Source organism: Bufo bufo, chromosome 10 (assembly GCF_905171765.1).
Source record: "Bufo bufo chromosome 10, aBufBuf1.1, whole genome shotgun sequence".
NCBI lineage: Eukaryota > Metazoa > Chordata > Amphibia > Anura > Bufonidae > Bufo > Bufo bufo.
Window position 1 is genome coordinate 96341615 of NC_053398.1, and position 22605 is coordinate 96364219.

The 22605-nt window shown below is 40.3% G+C and overlaps 1 protein-coding gene across 1 annotated transcript in view; it reads left to right on the forward strand.

Annotated features, from left to right (window-relative positions):
• Window positions 1-21480, forward strand: part of LOC120980749 (transmembrane protein 272-like) — a 33180-nt gene extending 11700 nt beyond the window's left edge. The window contains exons 3-5 of the mRNA XM_040410024.1: window positions 2885-3061; window positions 13973-14134; window positions 20165-21480. Coding sequence (XP_040265958.1) covers window positions 2885-3061; window positions 13973-14134; window positions 20165-20241 — 416 coding nt within the window. The 3' untranslated portion in view covers window positions 20242-21480. The remainder of the gene's footprint in view (window positions 1-2884; window positions 3062-13972; window positions 14135-20164) is intronic.
• Window positions 21481-22605: the final 1125 nt, after the last annotated feature.

The following is a 22605-nucleotide window of genomic DNA, read 5'->3' on the forward strand; positions in this document are numbered from 1 at the left end:
GAGTAACAGGCGTGGGTAGTTTTTCTGCACACAAATCACAGATGTCATCTTGCAAATCATCCGGTATTGGCAATTTACATCCTGCACAAACGCGGTGTCTAGACTTTTGCTTTCTCTTTTTATGGCTCGACATCTGTAATATAAAAAGAGATATACTAAGTATAATCCTTATAAATGTAAATTACACCTCTCCTCAAAGATCAAGAATACCTTAACAAACCAGGAACCCCGCTGCCTGGCACTCTGCAGCAGGCTGCAAGGTTCCCTGGCTTTAAACAGTAACAGTAAATAGCTCCTCCCACACCCAGAACACGTACGTGCGCGCGCAGTACACCATCGAGGCAGCGGACGCCAGTCAACGCTCCGGGCGGAAGCTGGAACAGAAAGGATACAGAGCGCGCGCGCACTAAGACTGCCAGGAAGAGAGAGACAGAAGTCCAGACCAGGCTGCAGAAAGACAGGTAACTGGAAAATCTTCTCATGGGTCCAAGTAGAAAAGAAAAGATAAGCCAGGCAATGCACTGGCCGACAGCACTTTTTAAAACATACATACCGCACCGCTGTCAAAGGAGTCCTACTCACAGGGACCCAGGTCAGCCAGGCAACCGCACTGGACATAGACAGGCGACCTGGTACAGGCATTACCAGGCAAAGCACTGGCAGGACAAGCCACCATACACTATACCAGGTCTAGGCCAGGAACACACTAGCCAAGCAGCTGGAGCCTGACAACGCAAGGCCCTAAGTCCTTTTCCAGGTGGGCAGCCAGGTGAGGAAAACACCTGCCGGAGTGAAGGACTGAAAAAACACAAGTTGGTGCAGTATTCTGGTTCCTTATATAAGGGGCCTAACGTGATATCAATTTGGTTAATTGTTTGATTATTTCTAGGTGGACGGTCCTAGATTGAAGTTCTGGGATTTGAATATATCCCTTCTGTGCTGCTGTAGGACGAAGAAGAAAGATAGATATTTGAAGATAGATAGAAAGTTAGACTCATAGCTAGATAGTAGGTTTTATATGATTTTGATAGGAATTTATTAGGATTTTAATAGCTTGATAGGGTTTTATAGGATTTTAATACAAAGTTATTAGGATTTTAATAGCTTGATAGGGTTTTATAGGATTTTAATAGGAATTTATTAGGATTTTAATAGGATTTTAATAGTTTAATAGGAATTTATTTGGATTTTATTAGGATTTTAATATCTTGATAGTGTTTTATAGGATTTTAATAGGTATTTATTAGGATTTTAATAGTTTGGGTTTTATAGGATTTTAATAGGAATTTATTAGGATTTGAATAGCTTGATAGGGTTTTATAGGATTTTAATAGGAATTTATTAGGATTTTAATAGTTTGATAGGGTTTTATAGGATTTTAATAGGAATTTATTAGGATTTTAATAGTTTGATAGGGTTTTATAGGATTTTATTGGAAGTTGTTAGGATTTTATTAGATAGATAATTGATAGATAGAAAGATAGAATGATTGATAGAATAGATAGATAGCTATGTTATAGATAGATGGATAAAAAGATATGTGATAGATAGCTAGATAGACAAATAGGTAGTTATCTAGATAGAAAGGTAGATAGATAAAATATTTATAGTAATATTTTATTAAGCAGGATTATAGATAATAGATAGATAACAGATAGTTATATAAATATATTTGAACATGCCCTGACATGTCTAACATGTCTAGTATTCACTAAGTGAAGTAGCACACTCCGTATTGGCTGGTGCCCGCAAGGACTTTGTAGTCGTAACTCAGTAGTAGAAAATTGCGGCACACAGCTTCTTAGACTTGCAATTATTCAAGGTTTTATTTTATAGTATCACTTTACATCGTTAACATGATCCAGTTACAGTCCCCATATCATAATGGTAGTCACAACCGATAAGTATGATGACCAAACGTTTCGGCCAGAATGGACTTCTTCAGCGGTCAAAATCTGGAAGGAATTGTGGTAGGGTGCGCTGGATCACAGGCTAGTGTCTGTGTGCGCGTCTATTTAAAGTATGCCGGCGTGCGGGCGATACCGGGCACGTGATCTGGAAATCACGTGACCGGAAGTACTGCTATGCGTTCCACCTGCGTGTCAGATGCCTCCAGCTTCCTGTCATATGTGCTTGTGACGTGTGAGGGGGCGGAAAAGACTGTGATCAAGCGCACCCTACCACAATTCCTTCCAGATTTTGACCGCTGAAGAAGGCCATTCTGGCCAAAACGTTCGGTCATCATACTTACCGGTTGTGACTACCATTATGATATGGGGAAGGTAACTGGATCATTTTAACGATGTAAAGTGATACTATACAATAAAACCTTGAATAATTGCATGTCTAACATGTCTGTGAAGGTCTCAGAAAGTCAAGCTATTTTTAAAACTTAAATGAGTTGTAGCCTGAATATACTATATTAGGGCTTGTCCGGACAGCTGGAAAAGGGGCGTGGCCACCTGTCACTTTGAGTTTGACGAGAGCTGTCTCCCTATACTACTCACGTTGGTGAAAAATGGAAATGTGGACAAAGCCTTAGACAAGCAGATTATCAGGAACGAGTGTTTGTAAGAATGTTCATTCCCGATTTAATGGGCCGTCTAAATCCAGTTTAAATATGAGACTTAGATTTCACTTGTTTACCAAAGATTTCTGCTTCATAACCCTTTTGATCTGATAGGTCATTTATTATTATGTATTGTATTCATATTTCTTTTATTGTTATTTGCTTCATATGTTTCTGTATTGTGACAAATCAAAAAAAAAAATTGCTAAAAAGTGGTATAAAGCAAGGATAGTGTAAAACTGCTGAAGAACTGATTACTGAAGTCTGTATTTTATACTCAGGTTATTTATGTCTATTCCTTTCATCTTTCTGTAGGTGTTATACACATAGATAACTGCCCCAACCAGCCATATGTTCCAATTTATATGATAGTGGCTGGTATCACCGATGCGCTGATTTGCCTTTTATATCCTTTGAAGCTTTTCTTTAGAAAAGTAGTCATTGCTGTTGAATATGTTCTGTTCACCTTCTCCGCATGCTGGCTCATCCCAGGTTAGTTTGTATCACATTGTCATTATTTACAAAGCAGCTCAATTTATATTGCCAATCAAATTCATTTTTCAGTATACTTCCTCTTGCAGTGGCCACAGACCACTAATACATTTACATTTAAGTATGAGTTTGAAGCTGTATAGGAAAAAATCTCAACGGAAACAATAATGTTAAACATATACAGTACAGACCAAAAGTTTGGACACACCTTCTCATTCAAAGAGTTTTCTTTATTTTCATGACTATGAAAATTGTAGATTCACACTGAAGGCATCAAAACTATGAATTAACACATGTGGAATTATATACATAACAAACAAGTGTGAAACAACTGAAAATATGTCATATTCTAGGTTCTTCAAAGTAGCCACCTTTTGCTTTGATTACTGCTTTGCACACTCTTGGCATTCTCTTGATGAGCTTCAAGAGGTAGTCCCCTGAAATGGTTTTCACTTCACAGGTGTGCTCTGTCAGGTTTAATAAGTGGGATTTCTTGCCTTATAAATGGGGTTGGGACCATCAGTTGCGTTGAGGAGAAGTCAGGTGGATACTCAGCTGATAGTCCTACTGAATAGACTGTTAGAATTTGTATTATGGCAAGAAAAAAGCAGCTAAGTAAAGAAAAACGAGTGGCCATCATTACTTTAAGAAATGAAGGTCAGTCAGTCAGCCGAAAAATTGGGAAAACTTTGAAAGTAAAGGGCTATTTGACCATGAAGGAGAGTGATGGGGTGCTGCGCCAGATGACCTGGCCTCCACAGTCACTGGACCTGAACCCAATCGAGATGGTTTGGGGTGAGCTGGACCGCAGAGTGAAGGCAAAAGGGCCAACAAGTGCTAAGCATCTCTGGGAACTCCTTCAAGACTGTTGGAAGACCATTTCAGGGGACTACCTCTTGAAGCTCATCAAGAGAATGCCAAGAGTGTGAAAAGCAGTAATCAAAGCAAAAGGTGGCTACTTTGAAGAACCTAGAATATGACATATTTTCAGTTGTTTCACACTTGTTTGTTATGTATATAATTCCACATGTGTTCATTCATAGTTTTGATGCCTTCATAGTCATGAAAATAAAGAAAACTCTTTGAATGAGAAGGTGTGTCCAAACTTTTGGTCTGTACTGTATATAAAATACATAATGAGAGATACATTTTAACAATAGTTACCAAATATAACTAATAAATAAATCCATCTGAATAGTCTACGGTTTGCTCAGGTTAAAAAAGAACACTAAATGTGGAAAATAAAGAGCAATAAATAATCATTATCTCCCTTAATATCCACATTTCTTTTAATCCTTGTATGTTATATTGTAATCAATAATGGGAGAAAATATAAAATCTTTTTTCTATATGTGTCCCAGATGATCAGCCATTCCACCCACCTAGGTCTCACAAACATGTCTGGCCATTATAAATAATAAATGCTATTTGGAAATGTGTTTATATTAAAGTGATATTTTGCCATTTTAGGTAATTTAATTTTATTAATTCCTGGAGAACCCCTTTTATGGGATAAAAAGCAATAACAAAAAATGGACACTTAACTGGTTGGACAAAACATGATATTAAAGGGTTAAAAGAGGCAAAAATAACAAATGGCAAGTACTCACTTCATCAATTCCCTGCTATTGTTGGGCGCGAATATTCGAATTGCAAATATTAATCACGAATATCAGCACCTGGGGAATTCGCGAATATTTAGAATATTCTAGATTTTTTTTTCATCTGAACCCATGATCCCTCCCTGCTTTTTGCTTGTGGGCCAATGAGAAGGATGCAATGTATTTGTCTGAGCTTAGCAACATCCCTAGCAACCAATAGGAAAGCTGCCTACCCCTTACTATATAAGAACCTCCCCAGCAGCCATTTTCTACAGTTTTTTTTAAAGTTCTGAGAGAGAGAACAGTGTCATTGCTGTGCTCTGTGCTTTCCACTCATTACATAAGATAGATAGTTAGATAGCTTATATATATAATACAGATAGTGGGAGATAGTCAGTGTAGGTTATATCCTGATATAGTGTAGCTGGTGCAGTGCAGTGTGTTAGGTATTGTGATAGGTTCTGCTGTCCATACATACATGCTACAGACATAGTGCTGTGATGTCACAACAATACATAGTGCACCAATCAGTAATATGTAGCCAGAGCTGCTAAAATGTGAAGTTTCACGTATTGCTCCAAAATATTCCCATCATTAATTGCCGATTAGCACAATCGCGAATATATTGGAGCACTCTATCTGCATATAAAGCCATTTTTAATGTTCTGCCATGCCAACCATTTTCTCCAGTCTCAGAAACTTCTAGCAGCTTGGAAAATGTAGCAAAAGTGACCCACGCCTGTATTGCGCGCCCATTATGCGAATATTACATTGCCGATTTTCTCAATCAAGAAAATAATCGCGAATTCATGACAAATATTCTACAAAATATTTGTGAAATATCGCGAATTCGAATATTGCCCCTACCGCTCATCACTATTTCCTGCCGCTGTTCTTTCCAAGCTGTTTTGTCTGGATTTGAAAGATTTAAAAATTCCAAACTCTGCTGCAGGTAAAGCTGTTATTGAGCGCATTAATCCTGGTTAGTATGTTGTTTTAACCTTTCCTTCTCAGAGTGCACAACTTAAAGGGAACACTGTTCCCTACTGCTGCTGTTTGGCCCCTGCTCCTCACCACCTACTCTTTTCAGGCTTGACACACCAGTTTGTCCACTCGGCCAATCACTGTGGCATCCGCTCGTCTATTGGGCCCTATTGATACATTTACATATACATCAAAAGCTTTTCTAGTGCATGCTGACCATACTGAAGAAAACACCACCCAATTTGACACAGTTAAAAGTGGGATATTAAGAGCAGTGATACTTTAATTTGGGTTGTGAGTTTTGTATGTATTTGATGGCCAGGACAAATTTTGGACCTGGATTCCCCCCATGAGACCCTGTGATTTTTCTAGGTCTATACAGATATATGTCCCACTCCCACCCACCCAAAAAATCCCTATATATAATACACCTCCAAATTATACAGCTATACAGTTAACATATAATATAACTATGAGTAACACATATTATCACCATAATGTTTGTGAATAACACCAAATAAATCAAGACTAATATTGCCAATAACAATACCAGCCACAAAATTACTGCCAGAATACGAACACAAAGCACCACCACCAAGTGACTGTATGCCGCCATACTGATACCAAGTAGAAACAACTGTAATAAGACCAAACATACCACCATATAATCACCATATGGTAGAGGATACCAGTTGTACATACTGTAAATATATATAGGTATATACAATTATATATGTGAATACAGTACAGTTTTAGGCATAGCTAAAACAAAGAAGTATTGTAGAGGCGGCACTGCTATAAGCCCAGTCAGTCAATATACCAACAGCACCTCAAACCAGGATAGGCGCACCTCTTCCGTCTCCCCTGCACAGCGGCGGTGCACAAGCCAAAAAAGAAACAAGAGAGCACTGTAGTAAAGAAGGCGGCACTCGCCCATGCAGTTGGCGGCTATGTGTGGACTTATTGCCATACGCCCCCGTTACCTCTGCTAATATTTTGAGTGCACCCCGGATGAAATAAAGGATTACTTTTACCCAACTGCATGGGTGAGTGCCGCCTTCTTTACCCTTTACTACAGTACAGTACAGTTTTATACCCAGTGAGTTACAGATGACGTTTTCTGTTACTGTGAATATTCACTTAGCCTTTTTTGTTCACCAGGCCCAGGCCACCATACCATGACTCATGTCTTTGGGTCCTCATTTTCCAGTATTTACATTCTCCTTTGTGCCCTATACTATAGAAATATCCCCTTAGTGCCCATTACATCAATAGTGTCTCCTTTAGTGCCTGCTAATACGGTAATTTACCTTTACTGCATTTTTAATACAATAATGTCCCCTTAGTTACCCTTAATACAGTAATGTCCCTCTTAGTGCCTCTTAATACAGTAATGCCGCCTTAGTGCTCCTTAGAGCATTAATGACCCCTTAGCAGGAGTGGACAGGCCATAGACCCTACAGGGAAATTTTCTGGTCCGCCGATGCGCAGAGGGCTGCCTGGCCCTACTCACGACCGCTGCCAGGTACATAATGATCTGATGCTCTCAGCAGTAATTAATGTACGAGCATCAGGTTCTTATTCATCTGACCAATGGCTGCAGGTGCCCTGAGTTCAACTGCATCACCGTCCCCAGTTATACTGCAGTGAGGGCGGTATTTTGTGCTGCACTGTAGTATTTGGTTCTACAGTGGTGTAATTTTATGCTGCACTACAGTATTGCTGGACCAGCCTACTGGTGTTCGCCTGATCTACTTGTGTTGCCTCCTTTTCTGTCAATTTGGACTCGCCTACAACACAGGGCCACTTTAAGTTCCCAGTCTGCCCCCCCTTAATGTGTCCTGACTGCGTACAGCGAAGGAAGGCCAGGGAGTGGTGATTAGATCTGCAGAGTGGCAGCGCCATCTGGATCAAGCGAGGTAAGCTTTATTATTTATTTATTATTTATGATGGGGGTCTGATCTGAGGCTGATGGGGATCGATCTGAAGTTCATGGGGGTCCTATCTGAAACTCATGGGGTCTGATCTGAGGTTCATGAGGGCCTGACATGAGCCTCATGGGGGTCTGATCTGAGGCTCATGGAGGTTGGGGGAGGGGGGGTCTGATCTAAGGTCTGATGGAGTTTGGGGGTCTGATGTGGGTCTGATCTAAGGTCTAATGGAGCTTGGGGGTCTGATTTTGGGGTCCTATCTGAGGCTCATGGGGGTCTGATCTGAGGCTCATGGGGATCTGATCTGAGGCTCATGGGGATCTGATCTGAGGCTCATGGAGGTTGGTGGGTCTGATCTGAGGTCTGATGGAGTTTGGGGGTCTAATGAGGATTGGGGTTTGATCTGAGTTCAGATGAAAAATTATATATTTTTTCCTCCTCTAAATCCTAGGTGCGTCTTATCGCTTATAACTTCTGACGTGATTTGTTTTTGCTGTCTAATGGGTGTTAAAAAAAAATCCTAAATCTCATGCTACTAGCTGCAATATCACAACGTAAAATAGTTGCGTGACTTCATTGCAGAAGCAAGTCACAGACAAATCGCACAATTTTCAGTCACATAACTAATGTTGCTGCCTAGCCCTAGCCCAATAGTATAATTGATCTATTATCTTTGATCACTGCAAGCTAGACTCCTTAGGCACCTTGCAGACGAGCATTCCTTCCGCAGCGAGTCCGCAACTCAGCTCCCATCCTGACCTCCCAGCACTGCTGGGGGTCACATAGCATTATATTGATTTATGATGCTATGTAACCCTTACAGTTCTGGAATGTATTGGATAACACTGGCATAATTATGCCAGTGTTATCTAATACATTCCAGAACTGTAAGGGTTACATAGCATCATAAATCAATATAATCCTATGTGAATCCCGTCAGTGGTGGGAGGTCAGGCCGGGTGCTGCGATGCGGATTCGCTGCGGGAGGAATGCTCGTCTGCAAGGGGCCTAAGTATAATATACTTTACTAAAAGAAACTGTTGGACTCTTGTGCAATTGCACTTTATCCCATTTATTGTGAAATCTGAAAAAGTACCTGGTGCTGTCTGGGTTTAGAGCATCTCCCATGAAGTAGATCTGCAGGAACGCATGTTCTTGATTCTCTGCTGGCAAAAAGTGTAGAGTGAGATGGCATACCCACCCCTTTTTTCTTAAATGTGGACATGAAACTATTCTCTGTGACTTAAGTTGCTCCAAATGAAGTCATCTGTATGCAGTTGTAATAACTTTTAACTTTGCGAAGAAAATATCATCATTCCAGGCTATTTGTCTGTAAGTAATGACTTGAGTGGCACTGGAGGAGTTGGCAAGTCTGATATCTGTATCTTGCCTCCAGAACAGCACATACCTTTTATCTCCTTGGGAAAATTTAAGGCACCACAGAAAGTAAATTGAATTTCCATTTAGCCAATCATAACCAATCAATGTTGGGCTTAGGCTGTGGTTGGATTTTAATTGAAAGCAGCATCATACTTGAAAGCCTGCTCATTAGCATGTTGAAAAAGATGATTTGCTCTTCTAGCTTGCTTCCTGGCCTGGGTTTGAGCAGGAGTCTCTGAGTTTCTGAAAGTCCCCCGTCTGATCTCCTGCTAAGAAAGTCAGGCCCAGATGTGCTGAGGAGTTTCAGCAGCTCGAGCAGCAGCATTCGATCAGCCTGCAGTCGGGCAAGAGAACGCTGAGGAGTCTCTGCAGCTTGTGATGCAGCCTTCCTGTCAATTGAGGGTGTTCTCTTTGCTGGCATTTGGGAAATTGAAGTTAACCATCAGTTGACTTCAAATTTGGTAAATGAAGATCCTGAGGGTGTAGTGTCCAGCTTAGAAGCCAAGTCGGATACACTTTCGAAAAGTGAAATAAAATCTCAAAGCCAGAGTGGCTTTAAGCCACTACTGGACTTTACTTTACTGTTCAAGATGTCTTGATCCCTGAGCTAGACATACAGCTACAGGTGTTTCATTGACCACAAAGACAGTCATGGTGCACAGTAAGACAGTAATGGAGGCTGGAATGGAGCTCTATCTTAAGTGATGAGTTTTGCTTTTGGCTTCAACACAGTGATAGCTGGAGATTGGTCAGGAGGCTACATCAGTAATGCCATAAAGAGGTCTTAACAAGGGAACGTCACACCGGTCCTATACCTGGGACTGTGGTGTGGGGTGGCATAATGTACGGTAGCCGGACTCCTCTAGTCTTCATTTCAGGTACAATAACAGCTCAGCATCATATTGATTTGGTCACGGAACCAATAGTACAGCCATTTATTTAAAGAGTCGCAAGAACCGTTTTTCATCAGGACAAGGCGAGGCCGCATGTTGCTTGTTCTACTGTGAGCAGCCTCTTTGGCCTGCAGCGTCTCCAGGCTTATCTCTTATCAAGCCCTTATGGGACATTATTAGATAGCAATTGCAAATGGGACTGTCAACAGTGGTTCTTCATGATTTGTGTGCCTAAGTGAATTTAGCATGGCAGAACATTCATCAGACGTCCAATAATAACCTCAGTGATAGCATTCCAAAGGTGTAAGTACTTTTATTTGTGTGTGGTGCTCCTACTCAATACTTAATAAATGGAGATGTTTTAAATATTTGGTGGGAGATTTATCAAACTGGCATAAAGTAGAACTGGCTTAGTTGCCCATAGCAGCCAATGGCATTCCACCTTTCATTTTCAAAGGAACTGTGAAAAATGAAAGGTGGAATCTGATTGGTTGCTATGGGCAACTAAGCCAGTTCTACTTTCCACCAGTTTGATAAATCTCCCTCTTTGTTTCCATTTTTTCACATTTGCATATTATTACTATGTATATCCATCCTGTGATTTGCAGAATTTCACAATTTTCCTTCTTGGTGTTGCAATTTTAACCCCGTACCAACATGTGACATACTAGTACATCAGAACGGGAAGTGACTTCCCGCAAATTAATGTGCTAGTACGTCGAGTTGTTCGTTCGGGCACTGGAGCTGTGCACACCCAATCAATGGGGCAAAAATAAAAAGTGAAAAAAGTAAAAAAAAAAGTGTTTTATAAAAAAATTACATAAGAAAATGCCCCTTTCCCTTCCTTAAGAGATTTTTTTTAAAAAAAATGTAAATAATTAAAAGGAGCCATTAGATGTTGCTGCATCCATAATGAGCAGCTCTTTAAAAAATATCATATTACCTACCCCCTCAATAAAATAAAAACAGACAAAAATGTGCCAAACAGACATTTTTTGGTCACCTTGCCCCCAATAAAGTTTAATATTGATTGATCAAAAATCATATGTACCCAAAAAAGGTACCAATAAAAATGTCAATTCTTCCAGCAAAAAGCGAGCCCCTACACAAGATGATCAGCAGAAAAATAAAAACAAAAAAATATGGCTTTCAGAAAAGGAGGCACAAAAGCATGATTTTTTTCCAAAAAATTGTGTAAGACTGAAATAAATAAAATAGACATATTAGGTATTGCTGCGTCCGTAAAGACCTGCTCTATAAAAATATCACATGATCTACCCTCGCAGGTGAACTCCGTAAAAAAATAAAATATAATCTGTGCCAAAACAACTATTTTTTGCTCACCCTGCCCCAAAGAAGTGTAACATTGAACAATCAAAAAATCTTAATAAAAATACCAACTCTTCCCACAAAAAATGATCCCTTACATAAGATGATCCTCAGAAAAATAAAAAAATATAGTTTTCAGAAAATGGAGACACAAAAACAAGATTTTCTTTCAAAAATTCTTTATTATGTAAAACTGAAACAAAAAATAAAAATAGACATATTTGGTATTGTCGCGTCTGTAACAACCTGCTCTTTAAAAATAAAACATGATCTATCTTGTCAGGTGAACGCTGTAAAAAAATTTAAATAGTGCCAGAACAGCCATTTATTTATTTTGCCTAAAAAAAAGTGCAATATCAAGTGATCAAAAATCATATGTAACCCAAAATAGTACCAATAAAACTGTCACCTTATCCAGTAGTTTCCAAAATGGGTTCACTTTTTTGGAGTTTCTACTGTAGGGGTGCATCAGGTGGTCTTCAAATGCGACATGGCAACTTAAAGAGGACCTTTCACCGCTCCTGACATACTACAACTTTTAATAGCTACATGCATTCCCTATGTAATAATTCTGGAACATCTATTATTATGGCTTTATGTTGTGCCATTCCTGTATTATTTCTACTAGAAGTTATGAATGAATTGCTATTAGCCTTCAGTAAGGGTACAGAGGGGTGGTAACAAGTTGGGGGGTGTACCTGCACAGTCTGAAAAAGGCAGCACTGATCGGATAGAGTGAGTCTGTTCAGGTACACACCCCCAACTTGTCACTACCCCTCTGTACCCTTACTGTAGACTGCTAGTAATTCATTCATAACTTCTAGTAGAAATAATAAAGGAATTGCACAACATACAGACATAAGAATAGATGTTCCGGAATTGTTATTACATGAGGGATGCATAAAGCTATGAAAACAGGCATGTCAGTAGTGGTGACAGGTCCTCTTTAAAGTTATCCCAGTGAAATCTGCCCTCCAGAATACATATGTTGCTCCTTCCCTTCTTTGCCCTGGCATGTGCCTAGACAGCAGTTTACGACCACGTATGGGGTGTTTCTGTAAACTGCAGAATTAGGGTAATACATATTGAGCTTTATTTGACTGTTAACCCTTGCTGCCTTACAAGAAAACATTGATTAAAATGGAAAATCTGCAAAGCAGTGAAATTTTTAAATTTCTCCTCTATTTTCCTTTAATTCTTGTGGAACACCTAAAGGGTTAACAAAGTTTGTAAACTCTATTTGAATAACTTGAGGGGTGTAGTTTCTACAATGGGGTCATTTATGGGCGGTTTCTACAACGTAAGCCCCACAAAGTAACTCCATAACTGAATAGGTCCTTAAAGTGAGTTTTGGAAGTTTTCTTACAAATTTTAAAAATTGCATCTAAAATTCTAGTCCATCTAACATCCCAAAAAAGCCATAAAATTACATTTACAAAATTATGCCAACATAAAGTAGACATATGGAAAATATAAAGTAATAACTATTTTATGAGGTAACACTATCTGTCTGAAAAGCGGAGAAATATAATTTTTCCAAATTTTGGGGAAATTTGGGATTTTTTAAAATAAATCTATCAACTCTAAATTTGCCACTGTCATGAAGTACAACGTGGCTTGGATAAGTAAAAGCATTCCAAAATTATTACCACACAAAGTAACACATATCAGATTTGCAAGAAATGGCCTGAGCAGGAAGGTATTATATACACTGAGCAAACATAAACGCAACACTTTCGTTTTGGCTTCCTTTTTGCATGAGCTGAACTCAAAGATCTGAAACATTTTCTACATACACAAAAGAACTATTACTCTCAAATATTGTTCACAAATCTGTCTAAATCTGTAGAGGCAGGGCAGAATGCTGGTTACAGAGTGCTATTGCATTTGTATTTTGCGCCTGTCTAAATCTGTGTTAGTGAGCACTTCTCCTTTGCCGAGATAATCCATCCCACCTCACAGGTGTGGCATATCAAGGTGCTGATTAGACAGCATGAATATTGCTCAAAATAATTAAATTCCAACCATGTGGAGATAAGATAAATGGAAATGGATGATTAAGGGCTAGGCCCTGACACTTAATATCATCTTATCACTCACAGATAATTTGGTACACCCCCAAAATAAAATTTGAACTGTGTGGAGAAATAAATGGATTTAGCCCTAATATTATGTTGTCAATCACTGATTTATATGGTTTTTAAATTTAAACCAAAAAATTGAATACTGTATGTGAGATGCCCTGACATGGAGTTCGCACTACTATTCTATATGCTTTGCTAGATTGATGGTAGAACATGTGTTCAGTTTTGTGCTTATTCCACCCCCCCCCCAAAAAAAAGGATTTCTGTTAAAATGGGGAAAAATGAAAGCAATATCCTTGTAGGTAACTGCTTTTGAGATTTGCAGCAGCTATATTTGTGCTAGGAGGCAAAGCCAGCCTTAGCTCCTCACTTCTTACTTCCTGGCTGACAGTTTTCCCCGCCTATCCCTACTCTACACACACAATTGTTCTTCTTTGTAATTCTATCCTTTCCCTTCACTGTCCCTAGCAGTAGAATACAAGCTTGATAGTGACTTTTGGCTGTCCCTGACTCCCTAAGATCATTTTACTGTCAGACACTGTCAGACCCATCCACCATCATTAACAGCCCAGCACAGAAAGACATTCTGCTAGGGCACCTTCCTGCCTACTGCAGTACTGATTGACTCATCCAGGCTGTTTGTACTTTTATAGTATAGTTTAATAATTGCTACATTGTAATACCTGTTTTATGGTTTTCTTTATTTTAGGTGGTATCTGGATTTTCCAAATGCACGAAGAGTTTCCTGTTTCTTGTCACACAACAGTTTATCTTTTTACTTTTGCAATGGTGATTATTAAATGCATCACCCTTGGCTTTTTTGTAATTGGGGTCATTGTTGCCATCTACAAGATTTTCCAGAATTTTGCAGGTACAGTAATACAACAGCTAGTTGCTGATGCTTTGACCTTGGGTGTGTAATCTGACCATCAGCACGTTTTTTTAAATTTCATCATCACAAAAATAAAAACTGTGTAAGACAAAGGAGAGGATATACAGCCATCTTAATAACCCCCTTTACCACCCCTTACCCCCCCCCCCCCAAACCCCATAACCGATAGCCATTGGAAGTAGAGGCAAAAGACGAAGAAAAAAAATGTATAAAAATAATACACATTTTAATGTAGAGCACAAAAAACCATACTTACAACCTTTAGTCTATCTTCTGGGTCAAGAACATTAAGCCAGCAATTCCAAATATCAGACCATCAGCATGTTACAAGGAGGAAACTGTGGGTATCTCCACATGGGGCTTAAAATCCACTCAGTCTGCATGAGTTACCTGCAGATTTGTCATGGATTTCACCCATTTCAAAGGGCAAAATCTGTTGTGAAAATGTGCAACATAAATTGACATGCTGAAGATTATTTTTCCCTAAAGGGGTTGGTCAGTTTCTGGCTAATGTTGATCAGTGTGCATGTGAGATGACTATATGGGCGCTTACTAATATATCCTTTGATTTAATGCACCATTTTCTATATTTCATAAGGTATGCCTTCTTATTGGCCAATCTTTTGTGCTGTTCACACGGAGGTCCAGTACATAAAATGGCTGCGGTCACCGGGAGCAGGCAGTTCCGAGAACAGCCCGATGAAGGCTGTTCTCGGAACTGCCTGCTCCCGGTGACCGCATGTGTTTCACCATACCCCTCACTTGTGGGGTATTTATACTGCCCTGGCATTTTAGGTGCCCTAAAGCGTGAGAAGAAGTCTGGAATCCAAATGTATAAAAAATGCCCTGTGAAATTGTAAAGATACTCTTTTCCCATTTTTTTATACAAAGTTGTCATTTTACAGAGAAATTTCTCTCACCCAGCATGGGTATATGTAAAAAGACACCTCAAAACACATTGCCCTACTTCTCCTGAGAAAGGCGATACCACATGTGTGACACTTTTTTGCAGCCTAGGTGCGCAAAGGGGCCCAAATTCCAATGAGTACCTTTTAGGAGGGCATTTTTAGGCATTTGGATTCCAGACTTCTTCTCACGCTTTAGGGCCCCTAAAATGCTAGGGCAGTATAAATGCCCCACAAGTGACCCCATTTTGGAAAGAAGACACCCCAAGGTATTCCGTGAGGGGCATGGCGAGTTCATCGAAGTTTTTTTTTTGGCACAAGTTAGCGGAAATTGATTATTATTTTTTTTCTCACAAAGTCTCCCTTTCCGCTAACTTGGGACAAAAAGTTCAATCTTTCATGGACTCAATATGCCCCTCAGCGAATACCTTGGGGTGTCTACTTTCTGAAATGGGGTCATTTGTGGGGTGTGTTTACTGTTCTGGCATTTTGGGAGGGGCTAAATTGTGAGTAACTCTGTAAAGCCTAAAGGTACTCGTTGGACTTTCGGCCCCTTTACGCACCTAGGCTGCAAAAAAGTGTCACACGTGTGGTATCGCCGTACTCAGGAGAAGTAGGGCAATGTGTTTTGGGGTGTATTTTTACATATACCCATGCTGGGTGAGAGAAATATCTCTGTAAACTGACAACTTTGTATACATTTTTTTTAAAAGTTGTCATTTACAGAGATATTTCTCACACACAGTATGGGTATATGTAAAAATACACCCCAAAACACATTGCCCTACTTCTCCTGAGTACGGCGATACTACATGTGTGACACTTTTTTGCAGCCTAGGTGCGCAAAGGGGCCCAAATTCCAATGAGTACTTTTAGGATTTCACAGGGCATTTTTTACGCATTTGGATTCCAAACTACCTCTCATGCTTTAGGGCCCCTAAAATACCAGGGCAGTATAAATACCCCACCTTGGGGTGTCTTCTTTCCAAAATGGGGTCACATGTGGGGTATTTATATTGCCCTGGCATTTTAGGGGCCCTAAAGTGTGAGAAGTCTGGAATATAAATGTCTAAAAAATTTTACGCATTTGGATTCCGTGAGGGGTATGGTGAGTTCATGTGAGATTTTATTTTTTGTCACAAGTTAGTGGAATATGAGACTTTGTAAGAAAAAAAAAAATTATTTCCACTAACTTGTGCCAAAAAAAAAAAAAAAAATCTTCTATTAACTCGCCGTGCCTCTCAAAAGTGATCTTTATAGCGCCGCAGCGATTTTACGGTGTTTTTGCAGTGATCATAAAAAAAAAATTCTGTCACTGCGGTGGGGCGGACTTAACGCAAGTGTGCGCACAAGATCAGGCCAGATCGGGCAAACACTGCGTTTTTTGTAGAGCCTATAGAACATGTCCTATTCTTGTCCGCAATTGCGGACAAGAAAAGGCATTTTCTATATAGTTCTGGCAATGTGCGGATCCGCAAAATGCGGAAAGCACATTGCCTGTGTCCGTGTTTTGCGGACCCGCGGTGTCCGTGTTTTGCGGATCCGCAAAACACATACGGACGTCTGAATGGAGCCTTACAGGGGGGTGATCAGGGAGTCTATATGGGGTGATCACCCCCCTGTCATTGATCACCCCCCTGTCATTGATCACCCCCTGTAAGGCTCCATTCAGACGTCCGTATGTCTTTTGCGGATCCGTGGATCCGCAACGCATCCCTGTGTTAGGCGGTCGGGAAGCGGTTAAAAATCATACAATGTGATTTGCTGTTTTTTTTTTTTTAATTCTGTCTCTGAGTGGGAAAGCACCTACAATGTGAATTTCAGACCCCTCCATGATTTCTAAGTGGGAGAACTTGCAAAATGGCAGGGTGTTCAAATACTTCTGTTCCTCACTGTATAATCCAGATGGAGAATCTGCAGCGTACCTTCCTCATGTGAGAGCAGGGGGAGGGGCAGAGATTGTTTTTATTGCATGTAAACAAAGTGCCAGAAAAGAACCAGGGAAAAAAATATATTTTTTTTGCATAAAACCTGCTTAGCTCAGTTTTCAGTGCTATATATTTTTTTTTCATAACTCTGACAACCCCTTTAACCCCATAGGGACACAGCCTTATTTCACCTTAATCTCTTCACGACCGCAATCTGTATATATACGTGATAGCTGCACATGCCCCGTGCAGCTACCACGTGTATAGACGTCAAGCCAGCTCTTTAATCCAAGCGCTGCAAAGCGCTTGGATTAAAGCTTCTGCCTCTGCCCTGGTGCTGTCACGGACAGCATACAGTCTAGTAATGCCAGCAAGGGGCCAATTAGAGTGGCCCCTTGCCGGCAATCGATCCGATTGGTTAGTCTGTGCAGACTAACCAATCGGATCGAGGCAGTGTTAAAATGCCGGTTTCAGGCTCTGATCTGCGCTCTGCAGATCACAGCCTGAAATCGGTAATGTGTCCTGAAGCCCCCGATCTGTGCCCCCTTCTTGTTCTTGTCTTTCTTACCCTGCCCCCCATGCGGTCCGCCCCCTCCTGCCCCGATCTGTGCCCCCTTCTTGTCCTTCTTCTTCTTATCCTGCCCCCGATCGGTCCGCTCCCTCCTGCCCCGATCTGTAGTTTGTAAATGCTGCCCCCGATGCGGTCCCCCTTCTGTGTGTGATGGCGACGGCTCCATTCCTGGGCCGCCGCCATCAGCAGCGTGTGTCAGCTCTATGCTGACACTGCTGTAACCGCATAGATGCCGCAGTAGCGGCATCCATGGGGTTAATAGAGGGAGGGTCTTCCTCTCTCAACTATCAGGGCTGCTGCGATCGCAGCGCCCGATGGTTGCCATGGCAACCGAACGCTTTGCAAAGGCGTCCGGTTGCCATGGCATAGGCGTCCGGTGCTGCCACCTACAGGCATCTGATTGTATTATACTTTGCAATGCAAAAGCATTGCAAAGTATAGTACAACCATCAGCCCCACTGGATAAAGGGAACTGATAAAAATTTTTTTGAAAATAATAAAAGTAAAAATAAATAAATAAAAATGTAAAAAATAAATTTCCTTTTCCTATAAAAAAAACTAACAAAAACCACACATATTAGGTGTCACCTCGTCCGTAGCGACCATCTCTATAACTATATCACATCATCAACCCCGTCCAATAAACACCATAAAAAATAAAAAATAAAAACGGTGTAAAAAATAAGCCATTTTTGTCACCTTACATCACAAAAAGTGCAACACCAAGCGATCAAAAAAGGCGTATATACCCCAAAATAGTACCAATCAAACCGTTACCTCATCCCGCTAAAAAAGGCCATATTTAAGACAATCGCCCTTCTAGTACAAATAATAATCAGCAGCTTGAAATAAAGGTACAGATGGGTGTTACCAGTTGGGGGTGTGTCCCTTCACAGTCTGACACTAGCAGCACTGATTGGACAGAGTCAGACACAGCCACTACTGGTAATACCTAGAAGTACCTTTAGGCCCCTTTCAGACGAGCGAGTTCCACACTCCAGACTTGCAGGGTGAGTATGAGACAGCTCCCGTCCTGACCTCCCATCATTATATTGATTTATGATGCTATGTAACCCTTAGAGGTCTGGAATGTATTGTATAACACAGATATAAAGCTGTAAACGTTATCCTATACATTCCAGAACTGTAAGGGTTACATGGCATCATAAATCAATATAATGCTATGTGACCCCAGCAGGGCTGGGAGGTCAGGACAGGAGCTGCTGCATACTCATGCTGTGAGTCCGGAGTGTGGAACTCGCTCATCTGAAAGGGGCCTAGGCTACATGCACACAACAGGGAAAAACAGACATGTGGTGTACATTTTTTTTTAACACCCATCAGACGTTCATTTTAAGACTGATGATAGTCTATGGGGTTATTCACACGGCAGTTTTTTTGACGAACAGTGAATAACTGACATAAAAAAAATAGAACATGTTCTATACTGTCTGTTTTTGACTGACCAACTGCCCCCATACAATTGAATGGGTCAGTTTTTAAAGTCCGTTTCTCAGAAAGGCATCAGTAAACTTCTAGCAGGAATAATACAGGAATGGCTCAACATAGAATCATAAGAATAGATGCTCCAGAACAGTGTCGGACTGGGGTTCCTAGGACCCACCAGTAAAATTTATTTTGGGGGCCCACTGTACGGATACATTCAAATATTACCTGCTCACACAAGATGCTACCAGATGATTGAATATGGGGGTCCCTGCAGCAACTTTGAGAAGGTTGGTCCTGGGGAAAAGAGGATACTGACAGCCAGAAGTCAGCTCTGATCGTGTCTATAATAATACATTGAGGAGTTTCTTTAATATTTAACATTTGTCCACTTACAATCAGCGGATTCTATTCTTTTCAGCAATATATCAATATTTGTCTGTGCTGACCCATACCTTAGACTCCCAGCCATTTTGTTACCAGCATTTATCACCTTTGTATAATTTTTAGGTGACATATTGCAATTTTATTGGTATTTTATTCTATTTTTATTATTGTTTTACTTATTAAATGTATGTGATCACTTTATATTGTATGAATTATTGATTTTATCCACACATACAGAGTGCCAGTCCATAATTTTCTTTCTATTTCCAATAGTTTCTTTAATAATCTATCAAGTTTTTTTTATATGAACATATGCTGGTTGAGGTGCTGAATATATATCTATGTAGTGCAGTAAGTCTACTGTATTATGTGCCACTTGTGCAGGGGGTGGGAGACTAGGAGCCCACCTTGCTCAGGGGCCCATTGGAGGATTCACCTGTACTCCTGTGGGCCAGTTTGAGCCTGCTCTGGAATTGTTATTACATGGGGAATGCAAGTAATTACTAAAAAAAAGACATGTCACGAGAGGGGACGGCTCCTCTTTAAATATTATCACACTTTTTAAAAAGTTCTATATGCAACAAAACATACAGTATTTCACGTTATCAATGCCAATCAATGTTGTTTTTGGATCAGTGTATTCAGAAGAACCAGATTCACTGATTAGTAAGGAAATTGTCACCAGGCATACACATATTTGGGCATACTTTGGCTTAGTTTTTATAACATATTGCTGTCTGCTAAAGGATAAATGCATTTTTTTTTCTTGTAGAATTAAGAAGCGCACGCAAATCTGAAGACTTATCAAGACATATGGATGTTTATAGTATTACAAATACAAAGGTGTGAAAAACTATCGAAAAACAATTGAATGTAATTTCATTTTTAGGTTCGATTTTTTTTCTTTGAAAACATAATTAATTGAATAAGCCAATAGGATAACCCAAACACAAAGATATATTCTACGCTTCAATATGTATTAAAAATCACAGATTCCTGCCTTAAAGAGTAACTCAACTTTTTTACAATTTTCTTTTAAACGGTTCTAAATAGCCCAAAAATAATTTTTGTAATATACTTAATAAATTATGCTGTTTTCCAACTTAAAAAAGGACCCAAAGTCCTGGAATGTACCTCTTCTTAGAATAATCATTCTGGTACAGCGCTGGCTTCTCAGCTTTGTTCTGGTGTACAGATTACTGACTGCCTTAGAGAGCTGCACAAGACAGAGCACAGATCGCTGACCTGCCTCTTCTCCCCACAAGCTAATTCTGGCACAGCACATCGGTACCCTGTGCCCTGTACTGATGTGCTCTGCCAGGATTTAGCTGAGCGGAGCGGGCTCCTGCCTGTGCCCACTCCTCTCAGCTCATGGCTCCTGTACCAATGTGCTATATAGAGGAATTATGTGAGGAAGGATGTGGGATCGAGAAACCGGAAAAACTAAATTTTTTCAAAAGACAATAATGTATACTGAGTGCACAAATATGGCTCCTGGCACTGCTAAAAAACTAGTTTGGCGCTAAAAGAGTTAATGCCTTGAATTATGCTATGTGTGTGATCCCAGGAGCTGTCTATAGGTGGCACAGCTTAGTCATTGTGCTCTACTCAAGTAGGAAGGCTTGTCCATTCCCCGCTGAGGAAGTAGCTGACTAGTCTGATCGCATTGGCCTGGGAGTCTGGCTCTGCCTGTTGTCGATAATGGCTTCTGGCTGAAGCCTGTATGAAAGAAAGAAAGGATATTTTGCTCCAGGAAAAATACAATTTCTGTGGAGTGAGAAGCTGCCAGAGCAAAGCACTTTTGGCTAGGAGTGTAATCCTGTGGGAAAGCAGGAAATATATCCACAGACTGTCTAGGACCAGGTGAGCGCATGTGCAGGGACAGTGAAGATTACCTTGGACTTTGCTATATGTGGATATTTTATAGCCTCTGGCACAGCCATAGTCAATTTGGAAAGATAGCAAAGTGTACTACTGCTACCATCATTCTTGCTGCCTATACACAGCTGTTGGGAAAAGCAAGCTTTGTTTTATATCTCAGAACTGTGTCTGTTGTGCTGTCTGTACAGCCTCTCTCATCATCCTCCATAAAAGGACTGTTCTTTGTTATCTCTAAACTGTGCCTGATTATTGACTCCATCATCCATCCTCTGGCTCCTGTACTCCCACCGTGCTCCCTGCTAACTATCCACCATCAAGGGCACTCAAAATAGAAAGGATATGTCTTCCGTTCACTGCACAGCCCCAGGGAGAGGCAGATGGATGTTAGCCACTGTGAACTGAGTACTACTAACCCTCTCAGGGCCACAACCATCATTCCCATCGTCTCTTCCCTGTGCCTGCCCTCCAGTTCGCTTCAACACATACACATTAGTGCTGCTGGCGCCATCATAGTGTAACTTATCAACCTCTCAATCATAGATTCCAGTATCCGCTAAATAGCAACATCAGCACCGTAGAAGATTGTACTTGATATAACAGCATAGTGTTGCCTCATATAAAAACAGATCACTGTAGAATTGGCAGGTCATTTCTAATGAGGGGAAGATTTACCCCCGTACAATAAAGCTCATCAGCATATGTACGAATAGTGGAGCTGGAACTGCACCTACCTGAACAATGATAATATAACAGCCAAGTTATAGACAATATCTAAAGTCCAAAGAGGTGGTCCAAATAAAATTCCTGGCATGGGCAGTAGAGCTATCAGAACGCCAGTAGCTAAGTTCAGCACTACACTATATTATGGGAGTATACGAGACCACTCAATGTAATTATGGTTTATTAACACAGCATTTTTTCTACACTGTATTTACATTGATATTTCAATTACATATATAATTCTAAGAATACAAAAGGACATATATATAACATGAATATCACATACATATAATATGAATATGCACCAAACACTTATGAAATATTGATAGCATAGTAGCACTTTATTATGTAATGAATTACCTATGTTTAACGCATTGGGAGAGATTTATCAAAACTGGTGCAAAGGAAAACTGGCGTACATGCCCACAGCATATAGGCAACTAGGGCTGGGTTCACATCACCGTTTATTTTTCCATTCTTCTGATCCATTAGAAGAACAGAAAAAAAAAAAAGATCCTGTGAATAAAAACAGATCCTGAGCATCAGTTCTGCACATTTTGCATCCGTTTGAGCCATTCCCTTCTAAGATCCGTTATTTTAGATGGAAAAAAA